The sequence below is a fragment of the Schistocerca cancellata genome, chromosome 3, assembly GCF_023864275.1.
Source record: "Schistocerca cancellata isolate TAMUIC-IGC-003103 chromosome 3, iqSchCanc2.1, whole genome shotgun sequence".
Lineage (NCBI taxonomy): Eukaryota > Metazoa > Arthropoda > Insecta > Orthoptera > Acrididae > Schistocerca > Schistocerca cancellata.
The window spans coordinates 810,477,235-810,491,680 of record NC_064628.1 but is presented as its reverse complement, the minus strand read 5'-3'; the positions used below and the strand labels follow the sequence as shown (position 1 = coordinate 810,491,680).

At 44.1% G+C, this 14,446-nt stretch overlaps 1 protein-coding gene across 1 annotated transcript in view; it reads left to right on the top strand.

Annotated features, from left to right (window-relative positions):
* LOC126176587 (uncharacterized) overlaps positions 1-14,446 on the top strand; it is a 541,845-nt gene that overhangs the window by 325,803 nt on the left and 201,596 nt on the right. The window contains exons 13-14 of the mRNA XM_049923748.1: positions 2,301-2,566; positions 4,905-5,067. Of these exons, the coding sequence (XP_049779705.1) occupies positions 2,301-2,566; positions 4,905-5,067 (429 nt within the window). The remainder of the gene's footprint in view (positions 1-2,300; positions 2,567-4,904; positions 5,068-14,446) is intronic.

Genomic DNA, 14,446 nt, shown 5'->3' with positions numbered 1-14,446 from the left:
TGCTTAATGTCTCTTTAATAGCGAAACAATAATTACTTGATATATTTTTTATTTTTTTATTTTATTTATGTATTTTTGGGGAGAACATTATTTGAGGTGGTGAACATAGACAGGAAAACATGCATGTCTCGCATATGGATCTTGAGAAAAAGATTAGAGAAATTACAGCGTCTAAAAAGGCATATCCATGCATATTATAAAAATGAGTATTGTGTATATGTATGTACGGGTAACGTCTGCTCCTAAATCACTGGACCGATTTCAGTGAAAGTTATTTGACGTATCGCTCACTGTCTAGATGGAATCGCTGTGGGGGTGGGAACCACCTACCAGTCAAGGTGCGGTGTTAGAGGTGAAAAGGCAGTGTAACTCACGACGTACGAATTCTCAGATTTTATTAATCCAGTTTCTTGACAGAGAGAGCACTTAATGACTTGCAACAAACTTTAAATATAATTTCAAAATCCTTTCGAAACTTTTTCACCCCGACAACTTCTACGGAACGATGAAACGAAAAAAGGTTTATCCTTTAGTACATTTTCGTCGTTCACACAGTGAAATTGTTGCTTTAGGCGTGACATATTATTACTTCTTTACCACTAACTGTATTCACAGCGTATTTTGCAGACAGTATTCGCATGTACCACTGAACGTACGTGCCAAATTATATTATTGTACAACACATATTTCCGGAGATACAAAGTCATAAACACTGCGTTGCGTGAAAAGCTGCAGCATCCTGCATGTCATTTAAGTTTATTACACCTTTACTGCTTATTCTATTGGCAGCACATTTCGTAGACAGTATAAAAATATACCACGAAATCTACCGGCAAAGTTATATCTGTATAAGACATAATTCCGGAGATATGACGTCACAAATACTGAGATGCGTGAAAACCTGCAGTACCATGCATAACCTTCCAATTTATTATGTCTTTACTGCTAACTCTAATTTCGCAGACAGTATAAAAATTTACCACGGAATGTAGCCACGAAATTCTGTCATGGCACGACACATTGTTCAGGAGATATGACGTCGTGGAGACTCATCTACGTCAAATCGAAACTGGAAAACAAGATTCATTACAGATGCCGGTGAAATATGTGAACAAATATGTGTGAAATATATTTAATATATGTGAAACATCAGTGACGTGTGTACTCCGCCATAGCTGTGGCTAAAAAGCTCCTCCCAAGCACCTGGATGGATTACAAGCAAACGAGGCACACGTATTACTGTATGTTAAGAGATACTGTGGGGTAAGAGCCAGCAACCTTCTACTGGGGACTGGATTATAAATTGGAGAGAGAAAAGGAAGAAAGAGGTGTACAGAGCGAGGGAAGGAGGATATCGACAAAGATATGAGTGAAGAGGAGATGGAGATAGCGAGGGGCCAGGGGAAAGTGGATGGAGGGGGCAGGAGGAGATAGACAGATGCAGGAAGAGGTAGAGATTGGTAGAGAATGGTGGAGGACGAGACGGGCAGAGAGACAGTGAGGAGGAAATAAACAGAGAAAAGGAGGAGGGGATAGACAGTGAGAGAGAGAGAGAGAGAGAGAGAGAGGTGGAGGAGTTGGACAGGAGGTGGGAGCGGAGGAGATCAGACAGGGAGAGGCGGGCAGGATGGGATAAAGGGAGAAACAAAGAGATAGAGGGGCAGGAGGAGGACTGAAAGGGAGAGGTGGAAGAGCTGGATATAGGGGGAAGGAGCAAATGGACAGATGGGGCAGGAGCAGATGGACAGAGAGAGTGGGGATTACAAGATGGACAGAGAGAGGGAAGAGGAGGAGATGGGGGGAGAGAGAGAGAGAGAGAGAGCGAAGGGGGAGATGGAATCAGAGGGGGGAGGAGGAGATCAGAGGGGGAAGGAACAGATGGACAGGAACGGGGGCAAAATCAGATAGACAGGGTAGGAGAAGATGGATGGAGAGAGGAAGAAGAGGATATGGTCAGTGAGTGGTGGGGTGGAAGATGTGGGCGGAAAGAGGGGTTGGAGGAGATGGACAAAGGGAGGAGGAAGGAGGAGATGAGCTAATAGAATTGGAATAATTACATACCCAGGCAATTTCGGTTACTCAGCTAGTACAAAATATGCGAGAATGATATATGCCAGAAAACAATACTGGTTTGATGTACTGCCCACCACACAGTGTACAGCGGCCTACAGAGAATTTATTTAGATACAGATATTTTTTTATTATTTCTATTCACTTATTGGACGATACAGACACCTGTACTGGTCAGAGCTTGTGTAAAACTAGTATCACGTGACGTTTACCACACCTGTGGCTGGCAGTGGGCGCGGCGCTGGAGCGCCGCGTCCTGCGGCTGGCGAGCGGCGCGGTGGGCTCTCTGCTGCACCTCAACTGGCCGCGGCCGCCGCCCCCGCACGTCGACCTGGCCACGCTGCTGGTGGCGCCGCCCGCGCACACCATCCTGCTCGAGCTGCACCACGTCGCGCTCGCTCTCGCGCCCACCCCCGCCGCCGACGCCGCGCCCCCCGCCTCCGGCACCGCCGACGCCGCCACCCCCTCGTGTCCCGACGGTGCAGGGATACTCGAGGTAAGCACTTCCCAGTTACTTCGACTTCCACACGTAAAAAGGTTACAATTTCCCCAGTCTGCCAATTAACTACATACGAGAACAGATCGTACCTTACTGTACTTGCCCTTACCTGACAAACATCTTGGGATACCTCCTTCGAACGTCCTAGTGCCCCGCATAGTGCAGCAGCATGACGTGGGACGGACTCGACAAATCGTTGGAAATCCTCTGCAGAAATATTGTTACCGGTTCAGTATTTTGAGCGTGAACTGACCTCTCTATTATATCCCATACATGTTCAGTGGGATTCATACCGAGCTATCTGTGTGGCCAACTCACTCCCGAATTGTAGACAATGTTCTTCAAACCAATCGCTAAAAATTGTGGCCCACTGACATAACATCATTGTTCGGAAACATGAAGTCTCTGAATGGTTGCAAATGGTATCCAAGTAACTGAACACAACCATTTCCAGTCAATGATCGGTTCGGTTGGGCCAGAGAACCCAGTCCATGCTATGTAAACACAGCCCACACCATTATGGAGGTACCACCAGCTAGCACAGTTCCTTGTTGACAATTTTGGTCCGTGGTGTTTGCCCCACACTCCGACTCCAGTCGGTCGTGTGCTGCCAAGACCATTAACACCAAATTTTACCGCGCTGTCCTAACTGATACGTTCTTCTTATGTCCCTCACTGCTTTCTGCTGTTATTTCACGCAGTGCTGCTTGTCTGTTAGCGCTGACAACTCTACGCAAACGCCGCTGCTCTCGGTCGTTAGGTAGAGGCCGTCGGCCGCTGAGCTGCCCCTGGTGAGAGGTAATGCCTGAAGTTTATTATTCTCGGCACGGTTTTGAAACTATCGATCTCGGAATACCGAATTCCATAACGATTTGCGAAATGGAATGTCCCATGCGTCTAGTTCAAAGTCAGTTAGTCCCCTTCGTGCGGGCATAATGACGTCGGACCTTTTCACATGAATCACCTGAGCACAAATGACAACTCGCATATGCACTGTCCTTTTATACCTTCCGGCATCTCTATATACGCGTATGGCTATACCATGACTTTTGTCATCTCAGTGTACTCATGTTAAGCTCCCTTTACACCGAAGCTAACACAAGCGAACACGCAAAAGCGAACGAGAATTCTCTCTGGTGTAAACAACTGGCGAGTGGTGTTTGGCCTTGTGTGGGTCGCATTCGCAAGCGTTCCCTTGTGATCAGCTAGGTGTCAGTTTTAGAGCGAATAGTAAAAGAAAGTTAGTGTCCTCTCCGCTTCGGCGCTAACTTCGAAGATATACACAGCTCATTCGTTTTGCCACAATGTTCTATTTTTCGTGCGCAACGTGTTGCTGGTGTTGCTTATTTTGATTTTGCGTGGTGACGGAGCGATTGGATGAAAGCGTAGTTTCGTTGATAGAAAAGTACAGATCCCAGAGGTGTTTATCGGATCATTAAGATCACCATCAAAAAATGTTAAAGAAACAAAATGATGTGACTATTCAGCTTTCCCGGCGGATATGTTTTAAATAATCTTCACGGGTGTGCCGCCGGATGACGTTGTGCAAGTCTCACAATATTTCTTCGGAGCAACTGTCCGATATCATCAGGTGGTTGAACCTCGCTGGTGGCTAGGTACGACTGACAAGATCCGCAAGTCGACGCCGCTGTATATAGAGCACGCGCGTGAAGATTGCGCAGGCGCGGAAACCACACATGCGCAAAAATTTGCAGATAGATGGCGCCAGACTCAAACGCCCTCTGCCGCAGACGCAGAGCGGCCGTTCTGCGCGTGCGCTGACGCTGTGTTTACTAACATGCTGCCAAAGTTATGACGGGTCTATTATCGGAAGCTCTTTGCTTTCTCGTCGTGATTTAACAGCAGCCAATGCAGGGTTCCAGGCTGTACTCAATTGAAATCCCGCATCCCTGTTGATAAGGTTCTCCTGCGAAGCTTCTGTGAAGTTTGGAAGGTAGGAGACGAGGTACTGGCGGAATTAAAGCTGTGAGGACGGGGCGTGAGTCGTGCTCGGGTAGGTCAGTCGGTAGAGCGCTTGCCCGCGAAAGGCAAAGTTCCCGAGTTCGAGTCTCGGTCCGGCACACAGTTTTAATCTGCCAGGAAGTTTCATATCAGTGCACACTCCTCTGTAGAGTGAAAATTTCATTCTATATTCCACGATGTCCGACAATTAATTCCGCATATTTTCAACCGAGATTGGCCGAGAAAAGGATGTGTGGCATTACTCACTGAATGCCCCTCGTATTTATATGGTATGATACTTATGGTTACTGAGACGTCCTGGTCTCTACTGTATAGATTGTCGGCTAGGTGTGAGAGTGTTTGCGTGTCGCAGGTGCGGGACAGCTACGCAGACAGCAACGGCACGGCGTGGCTGCTGTGCGAGGCGCAGAACGTGCCGCCGCTGGCCATCGCCTCCTACCTCAACACGCTCACCGTCCGCCAGCGAGGGGCGGGCAGGGGCGTCACCCTCAACGCGACCGTCCGCGTGCAGCCCGGTCAGTACTCTGCCTGCTGCCTCATCTCCTACTGCACCTCAGGGGTAGGGAAAACCTACCTGTATGCTAGTTTTCAGTAACCGATATCTTGCAGTATCTGTTTGGTCTCTCTCATAACAGGTACTTTTTTAATTTTTTACTAATAACCGAGTAAAAACCCGAAATACGAGCGTCACTCCAAAAAAAATGCACACTATTTTTTTAAACCATCTTTTATTCAACATGTTTGAAAGTTTGACAGTGTGTAGATAGTAATTAAAATTCAAGGTGAAAGGATATCAATGATACGATTCGCTGATGACATTGCTATCCTGAGTGAAAGTGAAGAAGAATTAAATGATCTGCTGAACGGAATGAACAGTCTAATGAGTACACAGTATGGTTTGAGAGTAAATCGGAGAAAGACGAAGGTAATGAGAAGTAGTAGAAATGAGAACAGCGAGAAACTTAACATCAGGATTGATGGTCACGAAGTCAATGAAGTTACGGAATTCTGCTACCTAGGCAGTAAAATAACCAATGTCGGACGGAGCAAGGAGGACATCAAAAGCAGACTCGCTATGGCAAAAAAGGCATTTCTGGCCAAGAGAAGTCTACTAATATCAAATACCGGCCTTAATTTGAGGAAGAAATTTCTGAGGATGTACGTCTGGAGTACAGCATTGTATGGTAGTGAAACATGGACTGTGGGAAAACCGGAACAGAAGAGTATCGAAGCATTTGAGATGTGGTGCTATAGACGAATGTTGAAAATTAGGTGGACTGATAAGGTAAGGAATGAGGAGGTTCTACGCAGAATGGGAGAGGAAAGGAATATGTGGAAAACACTGCTATGGAGAAGGGACAGGATGATAGGACATCTGCTAAGACATGAGGGAATGACTTCCATGGTACTAAAGGCAGCTAGCTGTAGAGGGCAAAAACTGTAGAGGAATACAGAGATTGGAATATACGTCAAGCAAATAATTGAGGACGTAGGTTGCAAGTGCTACTCTGAGATGAAGAGGTTAGCACAGGAAAGGAATTCGTGGCGGGCCGCATCAAACCAGCCAGTAGACTGATGACCAAAAAAAAAAAAAAAACATCCTTTAGGAACAATATTTTCATTTCTCCACATCATTTCCATCCCTCTCAACTGCCTTACGCCATCTTGGAACCAGTGCCTGTATATCCGTCTTTTGGAGCCACTGTTTGGCACGTAACGTTAGCGACAGCCCCGGACAGTGCACAAGTCCCGCCCAATCACCCCCCCGCCACACCAATCCATATCCTAAGCTCCGCCCATGGTCTGCCGCATGTTCCAACATCAAAGTTGTTCGTATCACAGATATGCCAGTCATAACAAGGGAGAAAATCAGTAGTTAGTATGAAATACAGTTTTTCCGGTACCATTGTGAAAATAATTAGAAATATGTTCATTGAATATGCTAGTTGAAAAATCATCAATAAGAATGAAAAATAAAAATGGTATCCACACTGTCTTTTTTATTTCATGAGCTTTCATCTGCACTGTATCAAAACATCTGATATTTGTTAACTGCAGTGATCGCAAATTTCCGTCACCTCGCGTAGTGTAAGAAATTCTGTTGGGAAATATTAATTGGTAGTATCGCCAAAGATGCTGTCCATTATCTAGATTGTCTAAAGTCAATGTTGTGCATAAACAAGGCAAAGTCGATGTCTTGGTTTGTTTCTGATTACCTCATTAAGACTAAAGAATATATGAGTGGGATAATGTAGAAATGCGTAATGCAAGGTGTCAGATATTTATACAGTGACATTCTTCATAAATATTTGCCTGTGTAATGGGTGAATTTTTACTTGTGAACTCTTATGACTGCTTGCTTATAGCAGACACGAGATTACTTTGAGTTCTTCTTCAGTGTTTGAGAGCTTTAGAGCAGCCTACTGTTAAACATATGAATTTTGTCAGTGTCATTCCAACACATGTTATCGTACTTTAATGTCTATTAGATATCAGTTTTGACAGCAGTTGGCCACAACAGTCAAGATTAGGGTCCTTGTGTATGATAACTTTATTGAGAGTGCATATCTGTGTGTCATTTTGACAGTATTACACAAACTGCTAAGAAGTACTAACAGCACAACACTGCTAGTATGAACAACCGCGGTAAAACAAAAAACGACGAACAAAAACACGACAGCGACGAGGACTACCAAAGATGATATTGATGTGCTCTTGGTTGGTGTGGCGGGGGTAGGTGTGGAGGGGGTTGAATGGGCGGGGCTTGTGCAAATGAACGGGGGCTGTCGCTAACGTTTCCTTTGTTTGGCAGCGTGCACAAGGGAGTCATCATCTTCGAACCTTGTTCCACGAAGAGAGTCTTTCAGTTTCCCAAAGAGATGACAGTCACATGGAGCCAGGCCAGGACTGTAAGGCGGGTGTTTCTGTCTTGTCCATCCGAGTTTTGTGATCGCTCCCATGGTTTTTTGACTGACATGTGACCATGCATTGTCGTGCAACAGCAAAACATCCTGCTTTTACCGATGTGGTCGGATACGACTCAGTCGAGCTTGAAGTTTCTTCAGTGTCGTCACATATGCATCAGAATTTATGGTGGTTCCACTTGGCATGATGTCCACAAGCAAGAGTCCTTCGGAATCAAAAATATTCAAATTTGTGTGAAATCTTATGGGACTTAACTGCTAAGGTCATCAGTTCCTAAGTTTACACACTACTTAACCTAAATTATCCTAAGGACAAACACACACACCCATGCCCGAGGGAGGACTCGAACTTCCGCCGGGACCAGCCGCACAGTCCATGACTGCAGCGCCTCAAACCGCTCGGCTAATCCCGCGCGTCCCTATCGAAATCGAAAAACATCGTAGCAATAACTTTTCCAGCAGAAGGAGTAGTTTTGATTTTTTTTTTTTTTCTTGGGTGAATTTGTATGATGCCACTCCACTGATTGCCTCTTCGTCTATGGTGAAAAATGATGGAGCCATGTTTCATCGCCTGTCACAATTCTTCCAAGAAATTCATCTCCACCATTCTCATACTGTTCCAAAAGTTCGCTGCATACTGTTTTTCTTGTTTCTTTGTGAGCTACTGTCAACATCCTGGGAATCCACCTGTCACAACCCCTTTTTAACGCAACACTTTCAGTATTCTGCAAACACTTCCTTCCCCTATCCCAACGTAGCGTGACGATTCGTTCACTGTGATGCAGTTGTCAGCAGTCATCAATTCCTTAACTCTCTGCACATTGTCTGGAGTGTGTGCAGTACGAGGCCTGTCGCTGCGAGGACAATCCTCAATATTGCCGTAGCCGCTTTCATCACGTAACCTGCTTGCCCACCGACTAACTGTACTGCGATCGACAGCACCATCTCCATACACCTTTTTCAACCTCTTGTGGATGTTTCCCACTGCCTCGTTTTCACAGCACAGGAATTCTATGACAGCACGTTGCTTCTGACGAACGTCAAGTGCAGCAGCCATCTTGAATAAACGCTGAGACGGCGCCACTACGGGAACAGGTTGAACTAAGTTTGAAAACAAGCGGGAAGGATGTATCTACACACTGTAAAACTGTCACACATGCAGGCTGAAAACTGTATTTTTACAAAAATAGTATGCATTTCTTTTGGAGTGACCGTCCTACATTTCAGCGATAGCAGCACTACTAACATTTTCTCGTTTTTAAATAAACCCCTTTTGAATAAGAACTAATTTTTATTTGTATAATTTGTAATAGTTTGAAACCGCGCGTTGTTATAGAAAATAGGGACAGAAATCAGTGTTATTTAAGTAGCAATGCCGAGAGAAACGAGCAACGAACATGTGGCTTAAGAACTGGTACAGCATTGCTGAGACAATAATATCCCTGTTGCAGTGTGCTTTGGTTTAACGTACGTGTGTACGTGCAGTGTTCCAAGACTTGTCCACACCTGGTCTATTTTCTCGCTGTTGTCGCTGGACATCTGATGTATTGCAGAATGGCACCAACCCTAGTCTGGAAATAATTTTATGAAGTGACGTAGAAATGAAATACAATGTTTCATTTGCTTTAAAACATTAAAGATTAATCTACTATTTCTATGAAATAATAAAAGGGCAAGGAAATTATGGCAACAGTAACAAATTTAAAACCTAATAACAATTCAGTCATAGTATACAGTACAAACAGAAAGTAACTGATATGTTGCCTTTGTCTACATGATATACCTTTATCTGCTTGTAGCGCTTGAAAACAAGCAAATTAACAAGAAAAATATTCTTAAATCTCAGTTTTCACCCTTTAGCACTCACTCTGTGTAATGCCCAAGTTGCGGATGTTGTTGTTGTTGTGGTCTTCAGTCCAGAGACTGGTTTGATGCAGCTCTCCATGTTACTCTATCCTTTGCAAGCTTCTTCATCTCCCAGTACCTCCTGCAACCTACATCCTTCTGAAACTGTTTAGTGTATTCATCTCTTGGTCTCCCTCTACGATTTTTACCCTCCACGCTGCCCTCCAATACTAAATTGGTGATCCCTCGATGCCTCAGAATATGTCCTACCAACCGATCCCTTCGTCTAGTCAAGTTGTGCCACAAATTCGTCTTCTCTCCAATTCTGTTCAATACCTCCTCATTAGTTACGTGGTCTACCCTTCTACAGGATTCTTCTCTAGCACAACATTTCTAAAGCTTCTATTCTCTTCTTGTCCAAACTGGTTATCCTCCACGTTTCACTTCCATACATGGCTACACTCCATACAAATACTTTCAGAAAAGACTTCCTGACACTTAAATCTATACTCGATATTAACAAATTTCTCTTCTTCAGAAACGGTTTCCATTGCCAGTCTACATTTTATATCCTCTCTACTTCGAACATCATCAGTTATTGTGCTCCCCAAATAGCAAAACTCATTTACTAATTTAAGCGTCTCATTTCCTAATCTAATTCCCGCAGCATCACCCGATTTAATTCGACTGCATTCCATTATCCTCGTTTTGCTTTTGTTAATGTTCATCTTATACCCTCCTTTCAAGACACTGTCCATTTCGTTCAACTGCTCTTCCAATCCCTTTTCTGTCTCTGACAGAATTACAATGTCATCGGCGGACCTCAAAGTCTTTATTTCTTCTCCATGGATTTTGCTACTCCGAATTTTTCTTTTGTTTCCTTTACTGCTTGCTCAATATACAGATTGTTGGTATGACTCCTTATTACAAAATGAGCTCTGGGCAATATTTTAAGCAACTGGAATCGGCAAGAGAGTACTGGTGATTTTTTGTAGTATTCGAACACCTATCACTTTTGGAGAGAAACAGCGAACCGTGTACAGACTATTTAACTAAATATTTGGATTCTATGTATCTTGAAAATGAGTAAGTCAATTTTTTTCAAACTTTGTCCGATTTCTATATTTACTGTAGGAAATAATAGGAATAGAAAACCAAAAATCGGTTATTCCAGAAACCGGTTGTTCCAAGAGGTTTTAACAGTCAAGTTAAACTACCGTGGGAAAAAACCGATACAACCGAAAACCGATTGTTTCAGGACCGCATCATATGGGTCTGCTATGCTATACATGTATCTATGAACGTACGCCCATTAAAGTGGCCCCATCAAGGAAATAGTGAAGTAAGCGACTGAAAAAGAATAAGTGTGGAAGAAGAAAGTGCTGCAGTGCCCGCTGTGAAGAGAAAAAAGACTCTGCGAGAGTATGGTCGGGTAATATGGTGAGTGTCGGAACAAAAGTAACGTGCAAATAGTGACCGTTCGTGCTTGGCATCAGTAATTGGCTTCGGTACCTTCAAAGCCTCCTGACTTCAGCCCTTCATTCCTGTAACAAGTGAGGACCCTTAACGACGACCTATTTCATTATGAAACTTCCCTGTCAGTATGTTACGAGGGGTGGTTAAAGATTTAATCAGCACTACGAAAAAAATCTAATTGTTACCATGACATTTTGTGATGGTGTTTGCCACATTCTGCTTACTCACTCTTCAATGCGACACATTTTCTCCAACGACGAATGTCCTGGTAGAGGCCTTGTTTTCATAAGACTGCGTTTCGGCCGTTCAGCAAACACTCCATCTCGGAAACACATAGTCGCCACACTGAAAATGCCTGCAACGCAATGGTTTCTTCAATCGTGGAAACAGGAAGACGTTACTCCGTGCCATGCCAGGAGAATACGAGGGACGAGGCAATCCAAAGAAGCGCAATGAGCTTGGACGTCGTGGAGCAGCAATACCACCAGCCTGCAGTGGAATGTGCACTGATCTGAAACTTCCTGGTAGATAAAAACCGCATGCCGCACCGAGGCTCGACCTCGGGACCTATTCCTTTCGCGGGTAAGTGCTTTGCTAGTCCAACAAGCTTCGCAGCAGAACTTTCGTGGAGTTTGGAGCACAGGAGATGAGGTGCTGATCGAAGTATTACTTTGAGGATGGATCATGCGTCTTGCTTGGGTATCTCAGTTGCTACAGCTACTGCCCGCACAAGGTGAAGGTTCCCAGTTCAGGCCTCGGTCCGGCACACAGTTTTAATCTGCCCGGAAGTTTAATATCACCATGGATAGCTTCCTGCGACACTTCGTCATGAGTACTGTAACCTTGTCAGAAGATTTTGGTAGTATGTTCCTAGAATGTTCCTGCGACTTTTTGCCCTTTATGAGCATGTTCCGCTAGCACGCTGAAAACCGATCCACTGTCCCCTCGATTGTGATACGCTTATGGTTGAGTACCAGGACCTCCACTTCCCTTATGATTCCCAGTTCTTCACAGAGAGATAGCTTGCCACTTCGTTATTCGTGTTTCAGACTTGTTTGACCAAAATTGAAGCGTCTACTTCACCTAATCACTGTGTCAAACGATGGTGTACTGTTACCGTAAACTGCCCGCTAACTCTGCATGGATGTCGCAGCTTTGATCCCCTTCGAAAAGATGAGGTGAAATTTCCCCACGACAGGTCTACTACATTTTACCAATGCGATTTCTGGATTTGTATAATACCTTGGAAGTAAAAAGGACAGTACCTCTGATTGGTCAGCAATGTGGCCACGGCGTACCTTCTTCCGACTACGCAGATGAGATGAGGTCCTTCTCTCTGATCTTCATTCAGAACACAACCTTATGACCCATGGCTTCTTGCTCCAGCGAGAGAACGTTCCAGTATGTCGCGCTCTTGATGTACTGATCACACTGCACCACATTGTAGTTTACTGTGTTTTATCTTCAGATCAGCAGGGATGGCTAGAGGATAAATGTAAGGATGTAGAGGCTTATCTCACTAGGGGTAAGATAGATACTGCCTACAGGAAAATTAAAGAGACCTTTGGAGAAAAGAGAACCACTTGCATGAATATTAAGAGCTCAAATGGAAACCCAGTTCTAAGCAAAGGAGAGAAAGCAGAAAGGTGGAAGGAGTATATAGAGGGTCTATACAAGGGCGATGTACTTGAGGACAATATTATGGAAAGGGAAGAGGATGTAGATGAAGATGAAATGGGAGATATGATACTGCGTGAAGAGTTTGACAGAGCACTGAAAGACCTACATCGAAACAAGGCCCCGGGAGTAGACAACATTCCATTAGAACTACTGACGGCCTTGGAAGAGCCAGTCCTGACAAAACTCTACCATCTGGTGAGCAAGATGTATGAGACAGGCGAAATACCCTCAGACTTCAAGAAGAATATAGTAATTCCAATCCCAAAGAAAGCAGGTGTTGACAGATGTGAAAATTACCGAACTATCAGTTTAATAAGTCACGGCAGCAAAATACTAACGCGAATTCCTTACAAACGAATAGAAAAACTAGTAGAAGCCGACCTAGGGGAAGATCAGTTTGGATTCCGTGGAAATATTGGAACACGTGAGGCAATACTGACCCTACGACTTATCTTAGAAGCTAGATTTAGGAAAGGCAAACCTACGTGTCTAGCATTTGTAGACTTAGAGAAAGCTTTTGACAATGTTGACTGGAATACTCTCTTTCAAATTCTGAAAAGCGCAGGGGTAAAACACAGGGAGCGAAAGGCTATTTACAATTTGTATAGAAACCAAATGGCAGTTATAAGAGTTAAGGGGCATGAAAGGGAAGCAGTGGTTGGGAAGGGAGTGAGACAGGGTTGTAGCCTCTCCCCGATGTTATTCACTCTGTATATTGAGCAAGCAGTGAAGGAAACAAAAGAAAAATTCGGAGTAGGTATCAAAATCCATGGAGAAGAAATTAAAACTTAGAGGTTCGCCGATGACATTGTAATTCTATCAGAGACAGCAAAGGACTTGGAAGAGCAGTTGAACGGAATGGACAGTGTCTTGAAAGGAGGATATAAGATGAACATCAACAAAAGCAAAACGAGGATAATGGAATGTGGTCGAATTAGGTCGAGTGATGCTGAGGGAATTAGATTAGGAAATGAGACACTTAAAGTAGTAAAGGAGTTTTGCTATTTGGGGAGCAAAATAACTGAAGATGGTCGAAGTAGAGAGGATATAAAATGTAGACTGGCAATGGCAAGAAAAGCGTTTCTGAAGAAGAGAAATTTGTTAACATCGGGTATAGATTTAAGTGTCAGTAAGTCGTTTCTGAAAGTATTTGTATGGAGTGTAGCCATGTATGGAAGTGAAACATGGACGATAAATAGTTTGGACAAGAAGAGAACAGAAGCTTTTGAAATGTGGTGCTACAGAAGAATGCTGAAGATTAGATGGGTAAATCACATAACTAATGAGGAGGTGTTGAATAGGATTGGGGAGAAGAGAAGTTTGTGGCACAACTTGACTAGAAGAAGGGATAGGTTGGTAGGACATGTTCTGAGGCATCAAGGGATCACCAATTTAGTATTGGAGGGTAGCGTAGAGGGTAAAAATCGTAGAGGGAGACCAAGAGATGAATACACCAAGCAGATTCAGAAGGATGTAGGTTGCAGTAGGTACTGGGAGATGAAGAAGCTTGCACAGGATAGAGTAGCATGGAGAGCTGCATCAAACCAGTCTCAGGGCTGAAGACCACAACAACAACAACATCTTCAGACAAGAGGGCAGGGATGAATTTACTTCCATATTTGGTGTTTATTTTACCTCACAATCCGATTAATGAGGTTCGACTTTTAATGTTTAGTGAAACGTCCGACTCGAAGCCAAGAACGCGACGCTCTACGAAGGGATTTTTGGAATGGGACGTAAATCGATGGATGTTATGTACATGTACAAGTACAGACAAGCGTATGATTAAAATTTCAGAAAAATGGGATAAGTTATTCAAGAGAAAGAGCTTCACAAATTGATCAATAACATGTTGGTCCACCCCTGGCCCTTACGCAAGCAGTTATTCGGCTTCCCATTAGTCGATAAAGTTGTTGCCGGCCGGAGTGGCCGAGCGGTTCTAGGCGCTTCAGTCTGGAACCGCGCGACC